This window comes from Chenopodium album, chromosome 26 (assembly GCF_948465745.1).
Source record: "Chenopodium album chromosome 26, dcCheAlbu1.1, whole genome shotgun sequence".
In the NCBI taxonomy this organism is placed as follows: domain Eukaryota; kingdom Viridiplantae; phylum Streptophyta; class Magnoliopsida; order Caryophyllales; family Amaranthaceae; genus Chenopodium; species Chenopodium album.
The window spans coordinates 32,793,096-32,814,006 of record NC_137859.1 but is presented as its reverse complement, the minus strand read 5'-3'; the positions used below and the strand labels follow the sequence as shown (position 1 = coordinate 32,814,006).

Below are 20,911 nucleotides of genomic sequence, written 5' to 3'. Positions count from 1 at the left end.
GCCTAGCCTTTCGCCCTTGTTTTGCTGGCGAAAATCTTCCTTTGACACAAACTTGTGGATCAAAATCACTCTCCCTCGTCTTCTTAAGTGGGATAAACCCCTACAAACACACCTTTGAAAACAAATCTAAGAATAAATTGAATTCTTAGAAATAGAAGGCTAGGGAAAAAGAATAATTCGTTTGTGAGAGAAGGAGGAGGAATTTGTGAGAAAAACAGAGGAGAAATGGAATAGGAACTCGCCGGAGTACGGCTACGGCGCCGGAACTCCGGTGAGTTCCTTAGGGTTTGATGGTTGTTGGGACAGGAGAGAGAAGAGAAGAAAAGTATTTAGAGAGAGAAATGGTTCTACCACTATAGTGGCGTTTCGTTGGAGTAACTTTTGTGAGGTAGATGATTGACAAAACTTTTTCATTAAATGATGAGCCAAATGGTGAGCTCAAAATGCAAATGATTTACAGATCATCTACAATTGAACATCTACCATTATGAAAAAATATTTTTGAATACACATTGAGACAATTTAATGAGATATCACTTTTTAAAGTTTAGTCGAATCAGAAAATTAGATCAAATTAGATAAAACTAGATAAAGCCCGTGCGATGCACGGGTCGGTATATTATTTTTTTTATGTGATTACATTTGTTATTTTTAGTTGTACGTAATATATCATTTTCTCCATATTTATTTTAAAATATTAGATAAAATTTCTAATCTCAAAAGATAATATTTCGTATTTAATTAATGTAACCATTAAAATCTCATTGGTCAATTATGCTTATGTGGCACTTGAATTATTTATTAAAAATAACTATAATTTATAATCCCACGCGGCACGTTAACTAATCTTAGGTGGCATAATTCTATTGTAACGTTTTAAAAATATTAATCCTATGTGGCGCTCTAATAATTTTTTAAAACTAAAAATCCTACGTGACGCTCTAAAATCTCGGGAAAAAACTCCCCTATATATATATATAAGATTAGAAAAATTCATACAAGATCAATCCGAACTTTAGAATATTCAGATCGATTTGAATCTTATTTCAGACAAAGGAAAAATTAAAAACCCTTACAAGTTACAATAGAGATTTAAGTTTGTCAAACCTCAAATCTCTCCTAACCAAACACCCCAAAATCTGACTCGACTCGATTCAACTCGTTTAAATCCCTAATCACCGAGTTACTATGTTAAACTTGAAATTGAGAGTAAAATCTGAACAATTCTGATTTACCTCAAAACCAACAGCCCCACATTGCTTATACCTAGGTACCTTCTTATGACATGTTCAGCCCCTGGCCGGATAGGAGAAAGGAGACCCCCCCACCTTCGTTTCCCTTTGATATAACCCAAATCTTCCCTCAGTCCCACCCACTCTTGGCTCTTTCTTCACTTCCAAAGTCCCAATAACCAAATACTAAATTTTCATCTTCTTTTTTTTTTTTTTTTTTTTTTTTTGACAATCCCCGAAGCCTCAAATTTATTAAGTAATCAAGTTAGCGGAATCATTACAAATTGCCTCTTGAATCTCAAGAGGGTACTCTTCTAGCCAAACACGACCAACATCATAATTGTAACTAAGACTAGCTAACTTGTGAGCCACCACATTACCCGATCTCTTAACAAAGGAAAAAGAAATCGACCTACAATCACTAAGAAGCCTACGGATATCACGCACAACATTGCCAAACTCGTTTGGAAGATTGTCTCCTTTCTTCAACTGATGAAAAAGCTTGACATTATCAGTTTTAATTACCAAGTCGTTGAAGCCTGCTTGTCTAGCAATTAGGATGCTTTGTCTTAGAGCAATAGCCTCTCCAACGTCCACCTCAAATGAACCCATAATACACGCACTATAAGCAAGCAGAACATCACCCACCACATCTCTCAACACACCTCCAATACCAAGCTGCTGCTGCCCCACAAAACTTGCATCAGTGTTGAGCTTGAACTTACCAGCGGGAGGAGCAGACCAAACAGCAGGAAGCTGCTGTTTCGGGCAAGTTACAGTAGCCTTCTCCACAGCAAATGCATATTCCCCAACTAAGCTATTAGCCTTGTGAATAACTTCAGCATCCAGTTTTCTTTTTTTTTTTTTATCAAAAACCCAACTATTTCTTCTTAGCCAGATACCCCACGCAAGACACCAGAAAATGTCCCACCATTCTGATTTCTGATATTTTTCTTTCATAACAGCACACCAAGCTTTGAAGTCACTCACCTCCCCCACATTTGTTTCGAGCCTAAGAACAGAAAACCTCCAAATTGAGGTTACAGATGGACACTTAATTAGCAAATGCATCGTGTTTTCCTCCTCTTTACCACACATAGGACATATTTTATCCACATTCACCCCCTTCCCCCTCGCAGCCAGAATAGTCCTCGCAGGAAGACTCTCCTTCACAGCCCTCCACGCAAAGAGCTTTATCTTGGGTGGAATTTTTGAATGCCAGATAGATTTCCAATCAAAGGAACACTGCCCATATGAGGCAGATGCTCTCTCACGCTCCTGCTCCTCAATCAACAGATTATAGGCACTCTTTACATTGTAAAAGCCATCCTTCAAAAAGTGCCAAGTCCACCCATCATTCTCATCATACATAGGTATAGGAATGCTACATATATCTCCCACTTCACGCTGCGTGAAATGCTCATTTAGTAGATTAGTATTCCACTCCTTGTCAACCCACAATTCGTTCACAAAAGATGGGACATCATCCCCCTCACCCCTATAAGATAAAACCCGAAAATTAGGTAGCTTCGGAACCCAAGGATCACTCCAGATTCTGATATTGCAGCCCCTCCCAACTGTCCTTCTTGCTCCCTTCATCACAACATCCCTCACACTCATAATGGATCTCCAAGTAAAACTCGAGTTTTGGGCGACTTTAACATCAAAATAGGAAGACGAAGGAAAATATTTTCCTTTTAAAACTCGAGACATGAGAGAGTTTTCATTAGTCACAATTCTCCATGCTTGCTTAGCAAGCATTGCCTTGTTGAAAAGTTGCATATTCCGGAAACCCAAACCACCATTATTTTTTGCACGGTACAGCTTATTCCAAGCCACCCACGCCATCTTTCGTTCCTCACCTTTTTGGCCCCAAAAGAAATTCCGGCACATTTTTTCCACCTCATTAAGAATGCTTACCGGAATAGAGAAACACTGCATTGCATAAGTAGGAATAGCCTGAGCCACCGATTTAATAAGAATCTCTCTTCCTGCTTGAGACAAAAAATTTTCTTTCCAACCCTTAAGTTTTTTCCAGACCCGGTCTTGAATATTTTGAAAAACGATTTTTTTAGAACCCCCAATGTAAGTAGGGAGGCCTAAATATTTTTCGTGTCCATCGACAGCCTTAAAACTTAACTTCATCTGAAGCGAATTTTTCTTTTCACGATCAACATTTCGGCTAAAAGACACCTCCGATTTCTCCATATTCAACTTTTGGCCCGGTGCTATCTCATAGGTTGAAAGAATATCAAGCACTCTTTCTGTTTCATCCTCATTGGCTCGAACAAACAGGAGACTATCATCTGCGAAGAAAAGGTGGGAGATTGGCTCAACATGTCTCCCAATTTTAACTCCATGAATAACATTTCTTTTCTCCGCATCCCTAAGAAGAGCAGATAAACCCTCCGCACACATGATGAACAAAAAAGGGGACAAAGGATCCCCCTGTCGAAGTCCCCTGCTCGGTCTAAACTCCCGAGACGGCTGCCATTTACCAACACATCAAAAGAGGCCGTTGAAACACAATTCATGATATTTGCAACAAATTTCTCCGGGAAACCAAATTTATTCATCATTTTTTCCAGGAAACCCCATTCAACCCTGTCATACGCCTTGCTCATATCCAGCTTTAAACCAAGGTAACCCTGCTTTCCAGTCTTCTTTTTTCTCAAATAATGAAAACATTCATATGCCACTAGAATATTGTCAGTAATCAATCTACCCGGAACAAAACCACTCTGGGACTCACTAATAATAGTAGGTAGAACTCTTTTTAGCCTGTTTGCCAAAAATTTTGACACAATTTTATACAAGACATTACAGAGACTAATTGGCCTATAATCAACAGGAGACTCACACTCTTTCTTTTTCGGAATTAAAACAATGTGAGTCTGATTAATAGAACCAATATCACCTACATTATTCAGAATATTCAATACTTTCCCAACTACATCACAACCAACAATATTCCAGAATTTCTGAAAAAAGATTGCAGACATACCATCCGGGCCGGGTGCTTTTGTACGGTGCATTTGAAAAAGGGCATCACGTACTTCATCTCCCGTGAAAGGTTCAGCAAGGTCCGAAAGTTGGGTCTCCGAAATCTTTGTATCCACTTTCTCAGTCACTGCTTCTGCTTCCCCATTACCATCAGACGAGAATAAATCAGCAAAATGGTTGACAAAAGCCTCCGAAATTTGCTCCTCTTCATCATAAACATTTCCGGCAGCGTCTTTAATGTCACGAATGTGGTTCCTCGCCTTTCTTTGACTAGCTTTTTGGTGTAAAAAAGTTGTATTTTTATCACCATTCAAAAGCCAATCTTGCCTGCTTCTTTGTCTCCAATAAAGCTCTTCTCTATTTTCTAGCTCATTCATTCTATCATCGAGCGCTCGCATTTGAGATATAATGTCATCAGTTTGTGTTTCCCCCATAAGAGTCTCCATACGAGCCTTACAATCCTTCAACTCCTTGATAAAATCACCAAATTTGTTGCGACTCCAAGCACTCAAGTTCATTGATGTATGGGCGATTTTTGAGCATATATCTCCCCCTCCATCCCAAGTGTTCGCAACAATATCACCACAAGTCTCGTCTCTAAGCCACATCTCCTCAAACCTGTAGATTTTTCTCATCTTTTTTTTCTTCTACTTACCAACACCCTTACTAACACAAAGCAACAAAGGTAAGTGGTCAGATTTTCGTTTCGATAGATGAGAGACAAAGGAGCCTTTGAACAACTCTTTCCATTCCCTATTTGCTAGAAACCTGTCAATTCTTTCTTGCACATTCTTCTCCCCTCCTCTATTATTAGTCCACGTAAAATCATGTCCAACATACCCCAAATCCTCAAGATCGCAATACTCGATGGCATTCCTCAAAATTTCAGCTTCAGCATTGTTAAAATCCCTCCCTCCTTTTTTTTCATTCGAGGTAAGCATAAGGTTCAAATCGCCCCCACATAGCCACGGCCCTATATGATCATTGAAAAGCATCTCGAAGAGCTGCCCGGTTTTGTACTTGTGTTCCTCTTCTGGATGCCCGTAAATACCTGTGAACCTCCACCTTCCAGAATTTGCCATTATCACCCACACATCAATATGATTAAGAGAGTACGATTTTATCTCGACATCAAAAGCCTCCTTCCACATAAGCACTAGCCCTCCACTCCTTTTCCTCCCACTCCCTTCACAATCAACTGCTAACATGTTGCTGAATTTGAGTTTTTGTTTGATTTTCTCCATTTCAAAAGACTTTAACCGTGTTTCTGACAAAAAAATAAGTTGGGGTTTTTCCAAGAAAACAACATTTTTCACCGCTGTTACAGCCGAGGCATTCCCCAAACCCCTACAATTCCACGAAAGAATGTAATTCATGGATCACCGAGAGCCCAAGGTGTGGGACCCGCCACATTTTGATTCAGCACATCAGTCTTTCGTTTTTTATTCTTATCAAATTGATCCTCTTCATCTATCATCATGGATTCCTCATCTCCTTCTATCTCATGCCCACCTCTTTTACTCCCTGACAGCTTTTGCTCACTCTTTTTTTCTTTTTTATCACCCCTCAAAAGCACTACCTTTCTTAATCCCCTCTTATTTTCAGAAAATGGCTTCAGAAAATGGCTCATTTTTGTCCCCTGCTGTTTGTTTTATTCCTTCACTATCACCCCTTTCTTCACTAATATTCGGGCCCCCCACTACTACTCCTTTATACTCCTTACTCCCAGCCCAGCATCCAAAATAAAACTAGCACTCTCTACACCAACCCCTTCTTCCTTCTCAGCAATCTTCTCTTCTTTGTTATTCCCCCCCTCTAAACTCTCACCATTCATACTTATCCCCACTCCCCTATCATCCTTCTCTTCCATAGCCCTCGTAGCACTTCCCTCACCTTTCAACAAACTAACAGTCCTCAGCACTAATTTTGAGCCACTGCTATCAGTTACTGCTCTCAAACCCGCCTCCTTACACCTCGGGGAATCCATATCTTGATGCTTTTGGTGAGCAGTAGGGGAGGAGAAAATTAATTTCCTTGCTGCCCCTACTGGTCCCAACTTGATAATGTCCGGGTCATAGTACGAAGAAACTTTTTTACCTCCTGTCGATAGCCTAAGCTTATCGATCCACGCTTTCTCATACTCTCTTTCGGCCATATCAACCTTAGTTTTTTTTCTTAGAGACGCACGTAGCCAAGGTCCATATTGGTAGACCATCTTCACATCACTCTCCTTTGCTTGTTCCTTATGTTGACACTCTTTTTCAGTATGATCAAGCCTCCCACAGAAAAAACAAAAATCCGCCAATCTTTCGTATTTTATATCAATCCAACGAGATTGATTTTGTCCACAAGCCAAGAACAAACCTCTACGCAAAGGCTTATTTATGTCAACCAGAACTTTAATTCTCACGCACTCTCCCCAACCTAAAGGATCAGAATCATCCAACTCCACAAAGCCACCTAAGAATTCACCAACGTCATACATGACAGTCACTAAGCGTTTGTTTAGGGGAACATCCAGCAGTCGTACCCACATAGGTGTGCTTTTAAAAACTATTTCTGAAGGTTGTTCATCACCATACACTTTCTGAAGTAGAAGCAATTTTTCATCAATAAACCAAGGTCTACCCTCAAGAACTCGATCTTTATCCTCTTCGCAGAAAAATTGGAACACAAATAAGTTCATCTCGACAACCCTAATTGCAAATTTTTCTTTTAACTTCCATACATTCTTTAGTGTCTGTTTCATTGCTTCTAAATTGTAAGGTTTCACAGTCCACAACTTCCCTACCAAAGTAAGATGCAATTGTGTTTTTGTTTCATCATCCACAATTTCGACATCATCGCCTCCTAAAACTACCCCTTCATCTTCTGTAAGACGGAGTTTTTCCCATTCTTTCACAAGATCATCTCCCATACTAATTCAATTACGGATAAACAAAGACAAAGACAATAGAATTGAGCGAAAAACAGAGAAAATTGAAGAAATTTGAGAAGAACTCACTCAAACCCTAGCGCGGGACTCACTCACCCTAACAAGGGACTTTTTACTGTGCGTTGAATCTTACCTTTGTCTTTTCTCAACAAATTTTCATCTTCATTTTCATTCATTAGTTAAATATAATTAAACCCACTTAAAAAAACCCACATTTTATTTTATTTTATTTTATTTTGTACTCCATAGTTAAAATAAAATATATCCCACCACCTTTTCTAGATTTCTTAAATTCTTCAGATTTGAATCAGAACTCTCCTCATTCCTTCCTTCCTCTCTTTCTCTCTCTTCTTTTTCTTCCTCTATTTCTATCCACCTCTTCATACTTCAAATCAAAAACACCCTACTTTTTTTTTTTGGTAAAAAAACTGGGCAAATTCTCATTGCCCACTTCAAATTTGGCAAAAAAATCTAAAAAATGGCTCAAAAGCATTTGAAAGAATTGCTAAAAGAAGATCAAGAACCCTTTTATCTAAAAGATTATATTGCAAATAAGCAATGTTTATTGAAAAATAAACAACAAATACAAAAATTCCAACTCAAAAAACCCACTTCATTTTTACCCAAAAATACATGTTTTTTCTCTTTACAAGACTCCCCTGACCTTAGAAAATCACCTAAATTATTCGATTTTCCTCCTTCACCAATTCCTAATGCTAAAAGTCCTAACAAAGTATTCCTCCATATTCCTACTAAGACTGCCACTCTTCTCCTCGAGGCGGCAATGAGGATTCAAAAACAGAAATCAAAGCCTAAAACAGCCCAACAAATTAAGAATTCGGGTTTCGGGTTATTTGGTACTATGCTGAAAAAACTGTCATTAAAAAATCGGACTCAGAAACTCAAGTCCGACCTTAAAACAGAAGTTTGTGATGCAGATGAAAATGTTGTTACGACTATTGTGTCGTGTTCGGTTTCTTCATCTTCATCTTCTTCTTGCAATGGAAGGTCGAGTAGCTTGGATTTGGAGAGTTCGATTAGTGGAAGATCATTTGATGAAGTAGAAGAAGATGAAGATGAAGATTTTGAGTTTACTAATGTTTTGAAAGATAATAATAATATTAATAAGATTAGTAGTAATAATAATAATGGAGATTATTATTATTCACCAATTTGTTTAAGTCCTTTTCGATTTTCTCATCATAAAAGCCCTTCTCCTGGACGTTGCTCCCCTGCTAAATCCCCTGTTCGTTGCAAATTTCAGGTTTGTTACTTTAATCCTCTTCTAATTATTACTTTGTACTTGTTATTTAATGGTTTTGGTACTTCGTATTATATTTCAAGTGTGTCAATTAATAAGAGACGGAGAAGATAAACATTTAAAATATGTTAAATAACATATTTCGCATGTAACAATGTAAGAAGTTAAAAGTACTATCTTCGTTACACATTATTTGCAACGATTTGACATAAAGTAGAGAGAAAAAATGCCTAATCGTTACAAATCATGTGTAACGGAGGTAGTAGAAATATTAATCATGAATAGAATCGATTATATATGTGGTTAATACTATTGATTGTGTACTCATGAGTAATGATGAACCAAGAACAACTTTGAAAGTGTGGTAACTTTTAAAAAAATGTTACTCGTACATTTTTTGTCATTATTTTTTGGTGGGTAAAAGATTCCATCATTAATACCGTGATAGATGTTACAGAAATTTGTGACCAATCGAATAAAAATAGAATTTTTCTGAGCATTTTAGTTGAAGTGGGCATATCAATGTTCATGGGTCATTTAAGTTACCTTAATTATATAGCAATGTTTATTATGTAATGAGCATGTTCTTATAATTTGCTTGTTATTATGAACATTGAACAATGCTTTATAATAATGTTGTTTGATTAATGAAACATCATTAGTATGATTAGACCTAATAATTGACTAATGCCACTTTTATTAGAATTAGGTCATTCTTAAATTTGGATTTATTTGTTTGTGGTTAGTACCTAATAGTAGTGAGTAGTAGTACAAATTTTAGGTCAAATCATACATGACAATATGACATGACTCTTTTGCAAGGTTTTTTAAAAATGTACTTTCTCTCTCTTCTTATTTTATTTTAAAATGCACATTTATATTTTACACACACTTTCATAAGGAGATTAGTGAAGAACTAAACGTAAATAATCAAATTAAGTAAAATGACTTAAAACATTAATAATCTACTCCGTAACCTAGGGCATGTTCTGATTGACTGAACTGAACTGAGCTGAACGAATATTTTATGAGAGAAAGAAATTAGAAACTGAACTGAACTGAAAATAATACTCCGTATGAATTTAATTGAATACCAAAGGAAATAAATGATGTGTTATATAAACTTGTGGATGATCAAAGTTAATTTTAGTTAGTCAAACTAAAAAACATTAATGCATTTTTTAAAAAAGAAGAGCATATTTTAAAAATGCTGTAAATAAAATAAAACTATAAAAGGGTAAGTATTTTTATTGATCCGTGTGAACTCGTGAGTCGTGACTCAGCTTAGGTGACTATATTGAGCTGTCGGCAATAGAATCTGTCTCAGCTTCTTTTGCCGGGGTGTTTTGTTTAGGAAAAGACGATAATACCCTTTAATTGAAGGACAAAATATGCAAAAATCCAAGTTTTATAAGGGCATGCATGTCAAAAGAGGGCAAATAGCACCTTGGTGGTGTAACAAAATTGTACTTTTATGATCACGTCTCTGCCCACTAAAATCTTTTCTTTTAAGACCTTGTCTGTATGATGGGCAAATTATAAAATAAAATAAAATAAAATAAAATAAATATTTTTGGGGTTTTTTTCAAATCGGACAAATTATGTTTTTGGATTTTTTTGTCCATGTCATTTGTATTCAACCAGTAGTAAAATAAAAAGTACTCGTATTTAACTTGTTTTATTATGTACTTTGTAATGCTTTTTATGAATATTAAAAATTAATTGAACAGTAACTACCAATAATCCTGTATTAACCATATCATATTATATATAATAAATAATTATTACTCCCTCCGTCCCTAAATTACATTGCTCTTTGAAAATTTACACGGGAATTAAGGAGGGAAGAATAAGACAAATAACAATAATTAGATAATGCAATGGGAAGTATAAAAATAGAATAATTATTACTCATGACATGTCATCAATCCTTTGCAAAAAAAAAGGTCCAATCACATGCTCCTAATTGAAAATTTTTAACCAATCACATTCATTGTAATTTGGAACAAGGATTATGAGTGAGATTAGGAAAGGATGAGTGAGAAAGAACAAAAAAAGAGAGTTGATTTATTAAAAAAAAACTTACCAAAAATAGAAAGGAGGAATGTAATTTTGGAATACCAAAAATAGAAAAGAGGAATGTAATTTAGGGACAGAGGGAGTAATTTATATTAGTAGCCCCAAAAAGTGGACTCTATTATGTTAGTAATAGTATTAAAGTGATTGCATAACAACCTCTATTTTTGGTTGTTCATTTATAGGTCTATTTGGAGTCAATTATCAACAATATTTTGGTGGATCAATAATTGAATTATGATAAAGCATCTCAATTCTCTTCAATGTACTTGGCTTTAGGAATATTAATTAGGTTGGTCTATAATTGATTCACTTTAATTTCTATCAAGGTATTAAGTCATAAAATAAAGGGAGAAAAAAAAATTATTTTTACTACTCCTAAATAGTCTAACAATAACTTGTTTTTGGGTGACTCCATACTTTTTGGTGGTGGTAGCATTTTAATGTAATTTAAATTAATAAGTGGTTCGAACAATGTTTCTTTTTAGAATTAGCAAGCGATAGGAGAATCCGAGAATGGATTAATAAATACCTCCCAATTCAAATTGGTTATATTGAATTGAGAATGGAAGCGTAATTAAAAATAATAGCTAAGGGCAAGTATAAATTTTTGTACTAGCCATATTGTCATTAAAAAAATGTATATGACACATTTTAAGTCTATGAAAGAAGTGTCACGTAACACATATAACGTACAGAATACTTGTACATTTTTGCTAATTATAGTCGGCATAACTAATGAAGTACTGTAAATTGTGACAGGACAATGTAGACTACAACCATGAAAAAAACCTTATGAAATTCCAGCAAGAGGAAGATGAAGAAGACAAAGAACAGAACAGCCCTGTTTCCGTGCTCGATCCTCCATTCGAAGATGACTACGATGGACACGAAGACGACAGTTACGAGATTGAATGCAGCTACGCTTTTGTTCACAGTAAGTAGTAGCAAATTTCTATATTGTTACCATGAAAATGATCCCTTATAATTGATTTTTTGTTGCATGCTTTGTTTTTGTTGTAAAGTCTTTTTCATGTTAATAAATTGATGGCATTTTTTCATTATTTTTCCTCAACTTCCAAAGAAAACGATTTAGATTTATTAATCTTGATTGTGTCCTTTTTCATATGTTTGGTCATTTTCCTTTACAAAAGGGCATTTATTAGACCTTTTTTTCCTTGTATTTTGCTGCTTCAACTTTCTCTGAAAATGGTCGTATTTATAATTATTTGTTCAACAATGTTTTGAACCATACAATATTTTTGTGGGATCCATTTTTAGATATCTGTGGAACCGCATGTGTGGTTTTTATGACTTAATTTCGTACACATTTTTTGTGGGTTTTGTACTTTGCTTTTATACATCTGGTGCTAGGAATTTTACAGGATGTAATTTGATAAATGTTTTCAAAGGGCTCAAATTTGACCGTATACACTGTTCTTGTAACGATATCCTTGTTAGATACACCCTCGATTTCGAAATAACATACTGGGAAGGTTTAAAATAGAAATGTGACCTATTCATAATGAATCCACATGTCAAAAATCACTTTGCTAATTTGACTCGACTTGTAATATTTGCTAATTGATTAGCAAACACGAAATAACAATCAAGTCGATCATGCATGTTTTACATCTGTTAGTAATAAATTTTTTTGATATTTTGGTGTACAAGTATTGAATTAAAATGTAACCCTGTTTTTTTTTCAATTTTTTTTCAGGAGCCCAACAAGAGCTGTTGCATAAGCTTCACAGGTTTGAAAAATTGGCGGAGTTGGACCCTATTGAGCTCGAGAAAAGAATGATCGAAGAAGAAGTATACGAACTAGAACATCCGAATGATTTTGAAGAATACGACCGTGAAACATTCACATTCGATGAACAAACTCAATTAGCCCATGACTTGATGCAAGAAGTAATCAGGAAATCAGGTTTCCAGGATGTGAAGAAACCCGGGATCAAGAGACTTATTTCTGATCTAATAATCGAGGAAAATAGTGAAGAAGAAGCCTCCGATGAGCAAGTTATTAAGAGGATATGTAACAGATTGGAGTCATGGAAGGAAGTGGAATCGAACACAATCGACATGATGGTGGAAATCGATCTAAACAGGGAGATTAGTGATTGGAAGAAGTCTCGAAAGGAATTCAATGAAGCTGCAGGGGATATTGAAGTTGCAATATTCGCGGTATTGGTTGATGAATTGGTAGAGGACTTGGTATGATCAAGTTGAGAGACATTTTCCTTGGGGATTCTAGGAAGGAAGTCCATTACTTTTATGTTAATTTTCGCGGTTCATTGTTTCATTCTTTTACTACTTGGCAGGATACTTGAAGCATGGATCATAATCTAACTCGAGATGTTAATTAGGGTAATTAGGCAAGTAACCCGAGGATTATGATGATTCGGGTTTAGTGCTAGAGTAGTATCAATGTATGTAAGGGGGAAGGGGAAACATGACATGTATAATACATATATTTTAAGTAGCTTAATCATGAGCTTGCATCATTTTGATGATGCTTGCCCTTTTATGAATAAATAATCACAGACTTAAGAACTTTCTTTGACAATATTATGCAAAATATTTCTTGTGAATGTTGTTTAACTCTTTGTTCTTTGTAGGATAACTCTTTTTTGGTCAAAGAACAATGAATTAAACTCAAATTATTTTGACAATCAACCACAAAACACAACCAATAGGATTAATTAATTGATTAACAACAATTTTTAATTTTGAAATTCAAATTGCATAAAGTTTAGTATTGACTCAGTCTTCATGCTCCCACGCTGGGGGTTTAAAAAGTCCCTGTATTGACTCCAGATTTTGCTTCACGCTTGATTGTATAGTGCATACTCAGATTCTCTTTTAAGTTTCTTTTTTCCAAGTACAAGTACTTGGGCTTTTTTTGATTTGATGAAACAAATCCTTTACAAGAATTATCAGACCTAAACTCCATTTGCAGCAAACATACATTAAGATCAATTATGACCTAGTTTTCTTTTTATTTCATTACAAACACACTTGTTCTCTAAATAATGTGTTTTCAAAAAACCAAAAAAAAAAAAAAAAAAAAACTTTTGTTTTCGGTGTTTTGTTTACAAATAAAAGAAAGAAAGAAAACTGGAAACAAAACACGATAACGAACAAGCCCTAAAGTGTGGATAACTTGTAGGGCAGTTTAACGCTGCCTTCAAAGGTCATTGGTAATTTTGACCGTTACTGAAATGGTAAAGTTAGGGTTAGGTTTTGTTGTTCCTTGCACTGGAGGGCTAGGCCTAACGCCGCTATCAGGAGTGGTTCGTGACAAAACAGTGAAGAGGGCTAGGGGTTCAAGGTTCTTTGCTTTTGTGGTTTCAGATTTTGGATTCGAACAGTGCTCTTTGGTTTGTTCTTCTTTACTAAGGTTTTTTTTTTTTTTTCCTCTTATTGTTAATCAGAGTTTTCTTGTCTTTATAAATTTCTTTATGGTTTATGTTAGCCTCCCTTGGTTATTGTCCTATTTTTCTGGTTGTATTCATTGTAGTTTCTTAAATGGACTGTGCAGATCGGAGGACAGGAGTTTGGATCCTTGGTTAAGGGTCTTGGTTTTGTTAGTGTTGAGAGAGTTAATAAGTTGTGTTGTCATTGGGGGATGAGCAAGAAGTTGGCGATGACTAAGGTGAAGTGTGTGTTTCGTTGAATTGGTTATAGTTGTCTTCTTTTCTTTGTTTATAATGATTCGATCTGGTGATCATAATTACTCTTGAAATTTGCTATCCAATCCGAAGTAAGTGCCCAAACTTTCTTATGGGTTTCTCAAGCCTCGACGCTATCAAAGCTTTCTTGTCAACAAGAACATCTTATGAAGGGAAGTCACATGTCCAAGTGACCCGTTTGAAGATCTTCCTTGGTGATGAGTTGATCTTGTCAGGTAAGGGAAAGCTAGCCATGACCATGATCGAATAGTTTCAACACTCTCAATTGCTCTCTTTGTGTTTTTCTAGTATGTAATTATGTATCCACTCTTTGTCGCAAAAGGATTACCATGAGAGAATTATCTCTCAATTCACAATTTATACAGAAGGATTAGGGTTTAGCCTAAGGTTAACAAAGTAATTACATAAATTAAATATACAAAAATATATACTCTTACAAGGTCTTTAACCGCAATATGTTCGACCAACCTAGAAATATAATGTTGTTTTTTGTTTCAAAACTTATAAAGGCTTAAATGTTAAAAGACAAGTAATTCATAATTTTGTTCGTTCAAAGTCCAAATCGGTACTGATAATTTTAATTCTTGTTTCGTATTTTATACACTCGTATATACCAGCTGTTGTAAAACATTAAATAAAATTATATGCAAAACCAAATTCTTAAAAAAACTTTTCTTTCCTCTAAAGAAAATATGTGTCCATTCTTTAAAAAACAGCTCCCAAAGCAAGGCTAGCAGCCTAGCATGTTCATTTGGCGTTCGTTCCCACATCTTTAATGAATGTACGCAACAACCATTAAAATTAACTTTCTAACGGGCAAGAAAAGGTTGACATTTTTCTTTTTGAATTTTTTGTTTGAGATATATTACTATAAGGAAAATAGTGGAAATGATGGACATATTGGCAAAATTTAAAGTACATTCTCATCCCATTTGCTAGTATGTAGGACTTAAAATTGAATGATGTATTGTTATCTTATAATTGAACAACTAGTTAGTTCTTAATCCCATTTGCTGTCCACTTTCAAATGATTAAGGTGAGTAAGAAATTATTGTTTAATTAAGGTACCAATTATGGATGATAAAGCAAATTATCCGGCTAAGCACAAACTTTTAATGGTTTTTAGTCATGATGGGACTAGCCAACTAACCTAACATCTTATCTCACCAAAAAAAAGCAAGGAATTTAAAAACATTATATAGGTACCAATTAATTACGTAGTATTAATTAAATATACTACGGAGTAAGCTAGATACTGACCATTATAATACAAACTTACGTATTAGTTGAAAAGAATACTGAAACTAATACTCGTAATGTTTAACAATCTTTTGTCCGTATATTAAAAGCAATGATTTGAAGCCCTTAAATTGACAAATAAAATTTAAAAAGGAACAGATTGGGAAAGCATTACCTACTTATGCAAATGATTATAATAATAATTCGTATATAATTATAGAATATACGAGGTGGAAGCAATGCCATTAATTCATCACCTATATAAGTATGTTAAATTGTTTGATAATTTTGTATGTAGGATATGATAATTGATGAATTATTATTGATTCATATATAGTTCTCAATTCAATTAAGACATGTCAAATAATTCACTTAGTTCAAACAAGTCCAAGACAACAGGGCATGTTTTCTTACATTGAAATTCAGTTCAGTTGAGCTACTAATTTTCTTCTCTTATAAAATATTCACTTCAGTTCAGTTCAGCTGAGTTCAGTCAATGAGAACAGCCCTAACTCCAAGTTATTGATCGTTTTTAAAATATAAAGACTCGAAACATGCAATTGTAGTTAATATTTTATTCATCATTTTTTGAATTGCATGCTTAAGTATTTTGGATTTTTTAGCTGTGAAACTTTAACTACGAGTACTTGTATAGTATTTCTGTATGTGTTTATATATATATATATATATGTTCAATTATCGTCCTCACGGTTTAAAATTTCTGGCTCCACCAATGTATGTGTCCCTTTCTAAAGGCTGAGGCAGAAGCATTAATTTTGAGATTTTCAACCAGGCATAGTTTCATAGACGTGCCCCTTTTTGGCACGAGCGTGCCAGGTCGAGCACTTGTCAGCAAGTTCCACCTTCGTCCATTCTTCGTAAAACGGCCATAACTATTTCATTTTTTTATTTAAATTGGGAATATGACTAGCCATTGGAAAGCTCTCTTAAAACAAGCTATCATATCCAACTTAAATTACCTTTAGATTTCCTATAGATTGAGACATATGTGGATTTGAAGTCAGCCCAACCCTATTAGATTTCTGGTCACAAAAATAATACCATTGTTAATGATAAAAAAAAAGCAGCACATGTTACTCCCCTTCATGAAAATTTAAGATATATATCCGTTAAATAATGGGGAAAAATAATTCTCTCTATATTTTCATTGTATTTTCCCATTCATTCTTTTTTGCTACATTACAATATATATATACAATAAGATTACTTAACCCTAATATTCCTGATTATCTGATCTTCTTAATATAAATATATTCACAATATCTCACGTATATCTTTTCACAATAATATCTCATACTTCGTATGATATTATTTTCATAATATCATATCGCAATATCTATCTCAATACCCTCCCTCAAGTCGGAGGTGTAGATCTCGCGCGAACGTCCGACTTGGACATTAAAATAAAGCTGCATCATGTCATCATCAAGTTGCTAATCATCAAACGATCCACCGAAAATCACAAAAATAATCTTCTTAAACTTGATCAGCATATATGCCACGTTATTCATCTTCATTAAAATCATCATATTTCTCCATGATCAACAATATAATTCAACAAAGTCACTTAAAAAATTGATCTTAGAAAAATAAAAAAAATAAAAAAATTTAATTTGTGAACTCTCACAATAATTCACACAATCTTATACACAAAAGCTGTGAACTCTCGTGCACAATATCTCACGCAAGTCATTGACTCACGTTGTTTAAAAAATTAATTAGTATTGTGAACTCTCACAATAACTTTGTATTGGACGTAAATAATGAATATTGTGTGCAATTGATCACTCCTCTAACACGAATTCTCGTGTTTAAGATATTTTGATGAGAACGTCATTCTTTTCGAATTTATCAATCAATACAACGAGAACGCCTTTCTTTTCGAATCCGTCATTTTTTTTCTCCTCCTCTCTCACGTTCTCTCGTGTTTAAGGTTTTTCTCATTCTCTCATACGAACTCTCGTGTTTTTCATCCTCTCATCCTCTTCTCTCACACGAACTCTCGTGTTTATCCCAAGATCTCCCTAGCTCTTGATACCATATTAAATATTGGAGAAAAATAATTCTCTCTATATTTCCATTGTATTTTCCCATTCATTCTTTTCGGCTACATTACAATATAGATAGACAATAGGAATATTTAACCCTAATATTCTTGATTATCTTATCTTCTTAATATAAATATATTCACAATATCTCACGTATATCTTTTAACAATAATATTTTATATAATATTATTCTCATAATATCATATCACAATATCTATCTCAGTAATATCTCATCAGCTAAGACAATTATGATCTAATGTGATGAGCTAATTTTATAATCATAGTACCTAGTAGTTTAAATTAAAACACCTAAGTAAATAAATCTACTAATTTTTCACATGAGCGAATTTACATGAAGAACATTTATACCCTTAATCTTTTGTAGATCACGAGTGAAAAGTAATTTTTTGAGGAGATGTACTAGCTTTGATCAATTACCTTCTTTATTTATCCTTAAATTTTGCAATGCATGCTGTATTATCCTTATATAAAGTTGTTGGTGGTTCTTTCCAAAAGATACACCACAATCTTCTCTTATATGTTGAATTACTAACATCAACCATGTTTATTCACGACTATATATATGGATTGCTAAGATTGATCTATGAATGGTTACAAGAAATATATGCAATAGTCTTTTCCTTTTTATTTTTTAATTTTTTTTTAATATATATATATTTTTTATTTACATAATACAAAGAATGGTAGTATCACAATATTTAATCATATATTACCTCTGTTAACTTTTAATTGCAAAATTTTGAAATATTTTATATTTCACAAATAATACCCAAAATTGCAACTAAAAATTAACAGAGGTGATATATCTAGATTGTTATCTAGTGTTATGTGGATAAGATATTTACCTTGTATCTCCAAAATAAATTAAATCTTATTTGGGTAGGTTAAGAAAAGCAAATGCGTTTTCCTAATAGTAGGGGCAGGTCCCACGGAACTTGGAATTGCTGCATGCTTAACCAAAAATATACATATCCCTACATTGTCTTCAAAAAAGATGATTGTTGTGCTTCTGTTTCAAAAGATATGAGCATATATATGATAGATGCCTTATATTTAGGAAACGAATTATGCTAATTGCCTTATAAGCTCTATGCACCACAAGCTAAGAATATATGGGTATGAATAACTACATAGAGTACATTAATGATTATGTTTCCGATTTCAATAATAGGCCGTGATATTTCTAGGCTGACGAAATTATAAATCTCTTGAAGAAACCATTAGAATGTGGCTAGTTGAATCTAGATAAACATTAGTGAAAGAAACTAGTGTTTTCATCTTGAGGCCGCTTGGATAACACGTACACACACTTTGTGCTCCATCATCCCAACTTATGAAGCATGTTTCACAACAAAACCTAACTCTATAAAAGATGAAAAGAATGTGAAAAACCTAACTAAATATATAGTTATAATTGAATTATTGGTTCCTTAAAATATTAAACATGACTAATTTTCATTCAAGATTAGAATTACCACATAAAATGATCAAAAATTCATGTATTTGATATCTCGACTAATATTCACCAAAGTGCATTATATCTGCCTTAAAATCCTTAGCTCAGAGGTATTCCTGGTGTAATTTTTGCACATGCCATTTTCAACGTATATAGATTAAACAAAGTAAAAGTATTGTGGCCAAATTAAATTTTAAAGGTGGAAACACAATAATCAATATACTCTATAAAATCATTTGTACCCATATGATTCTTGGCTTGTGGTGCATGAAGCTTTTTAGGGCAATAAGCAAATTAAAGTTCTTTAGCTTTATGAAGATGACATAAATCATATGCGCGTTCCACATAGAACTACAAAAACTCTTCTTTTTCATCAAGAACAATGTAAAGGGTAATATGCTTATTTTTTTTGTTAAGCATGCAACAATGCCAAGTCCTAGAGGAGCTGCTTCTACTATTAGGAATAATATTTCCTACATACATTGGATCTCTTATAATATTATTGTTTTGCAAAAGAAGGTATATATTCAAAGGAAAAAAAAAAAACTAAGAGAGTGGATGTTTCTTTAATTTGAAAGAAAATTTGGGACTAAATAGTGTGTTTAGAATAACCCCCCAGATATGTTTAGCATATACATAGAGGGTTGAGTTGGAAGATTTTCTATAGCTTACAACAAACCTATTTCATGTGATATGACAATTAATATTGGTAAAATGATTACAAGTATTTTTGTGATGATTTTGATATCTTTTTGAAGCGAAGGCATTGGCATGCGATAAGTATTGGACATTTTGGATTTCTAAGATCAACATCATATAACTTACAAGGATGTGAAAAAAGTGAGAAAACACAATTGGAAAAAAAAAAAAATTACTTCCTAAATTTAATATGAAAATAATTTAGTAATTTTTTTTTTTTTATGTATCTGCATTCTACAGTGATTTTGTCTTTTCGTGACATTCTTATAAAGCCTAAATGAGTTATACAGAATTTGCCATTAATCAACTCTCTAAATTTTTTAGATTTCAATTTAAACACAATGTTCTTATATACTTGAGACACAAGTAAGGCTGGAAATATTCCATCCGTTTCATAATGTTAGTCTCATTTACGTATATCGATTTAAATTTTTGATCTCAATTATCTTAATCTCACACTAGCAAAAATTATAAAAATTAGATATAAATAATGTACTCGTCAAGCTAAGATAAATTGAACTAGCTAGATCTCATATAAATATATTTATTCTTATATATAAAGAGAAATTAAGAAGATTTTTTCTCAATTTAATAGTCAAAAGATTCTAAGGCCATGTTCTTTTGAGTTGTTCTGCTCTGCTGAAATCTGCTCTATTCTACTTGAAATAATTAATAATAATAATGATTAATATTTAATAATAATAACAAATAATATTTAAAGATAATAATAATAATAATAATTAATATTTAATAATAATATCTAATATTTAATAACTAGATTAGTCCCGTGCGGTGCACGGTTTTAACAAAAAAAAAATAAAAAAAAATTGCAGTATAGAACTACAAATGCAAATAATCTTTTCAAAATTGTTACTATATAAATTCATGAAGGTGAAAATCCTAACACAATATTTTTATACTCGTATTTCATAAGTATGTATATATAAATAGCTTTAATTTCTTGTTAAATGACCAAACATCTATAATAAATTGATAGATTAAATCATAAGCCTATTTAATGATATACTCATTCAATAATGTTTTCTATGTAGCCAACTTTAAATTAATTAACACAACATCCAAATTGATGAATAACCAAAACCCTTTGATGTAGGAGCTGTAAAGACTCTGCAAAATCAAAATCTAAGTCAATCATCCTACTGTTGGAATAAGAAATAAAAGAGAACACAAATAAATGTTGAAAATAATACTGATATTTTTTTTA

At 33.5% G+C, this 20,911-nt stretch overlaps 2 protein-coding genes across 2 annotated transcripts; one reads left to right on the top strand and one right to left on the bottom strand.

Annotated features, from left to right (window-relative positions):
• Positions 1 to 4,882: 4,882 nt before the first annotated feature.
• LOC145617049 (uncharacterized) lies at positions 4,883 to 5,865 on the bottom strand. Its single transcript, XM_081671750.1, has 2 exons — positions 5,619 to 5,865; positions 4,883 to 5,502 (listed from the first exon to the last, which is right to left on the bottom strand). Exons 1-2 carry the CDS (start codon positions 5,863 to 5,865, stop codon positions 4,883 to 4,885), a joined length of 867 nt encoding a protein of 288 aa, XP_081527876.1.
• Positions 5,866 to 7,454: 1,589 nt separating this feature from the next.
• LOC145617272 (uncharacterized) lies at positions 7,455 to 13,076 on the top strand. The gene is made up of 3 exons (XM_081671970.1): positions 7,455 to 8,434; positions 11,270 to 11,444; positions 12,228 to 13,076. The coding sequence occupies exons 1-3, from the start codon at positions 7,649 to 7,651 to the stop codon at positions 12,728 to 12,730; spliced, it is 1,464 nt and encodes a 487-aa protein (XP_081528096.1). The 5' UTR covers positions 7,455 to 7,648; the 3' UTR covers positions 12,731 to 13,076.
• The last annotated feature ends 7,835 nt before the right edge of the window (positions 13,077 to 20,911 follow it).

Excerpts from the sequence above, each read along its gene's own strand:
- LOC145617272 (XM_081671970.1), top strand. The coding sequence starts at position 7,649 with ATGGCTCAAAAGCATTTGAAAGAATTGCTAAAAGAAGATCAAGAACCC. Across the intron at positions 8,435-11,269 it reads CTGTTCGTTGCAAATTTCAG|GACAATGTAGACTACAACCA; the intron begins GTTTGTTACTTT and ends AAATTGTGACAG. Across the intron at positions 11,445-12,227 it reads CAGCTACGCTTTTGTTCACA|GAGCCCAACAAGAGCTGTTG; the intron begins GTAAGTAGTAGC and ends ATTTTTTTTCAG.
- LOC145617049 (XM_081671750.1), bottom strand. The coding sequence starts at position 5,865 with ATGAGCCATTTTCTGAAGCCATTTTCTGAAAATAAGAGGGGATTAAGA. Across the intron at positions 5,503-5,618 it reads TCCCACACCTTGGGCTCTCG|AAACACGGTTAAAGTCTTTT; the intron begins GTGATCCATGAA and ends TTTTTTTGTCAG.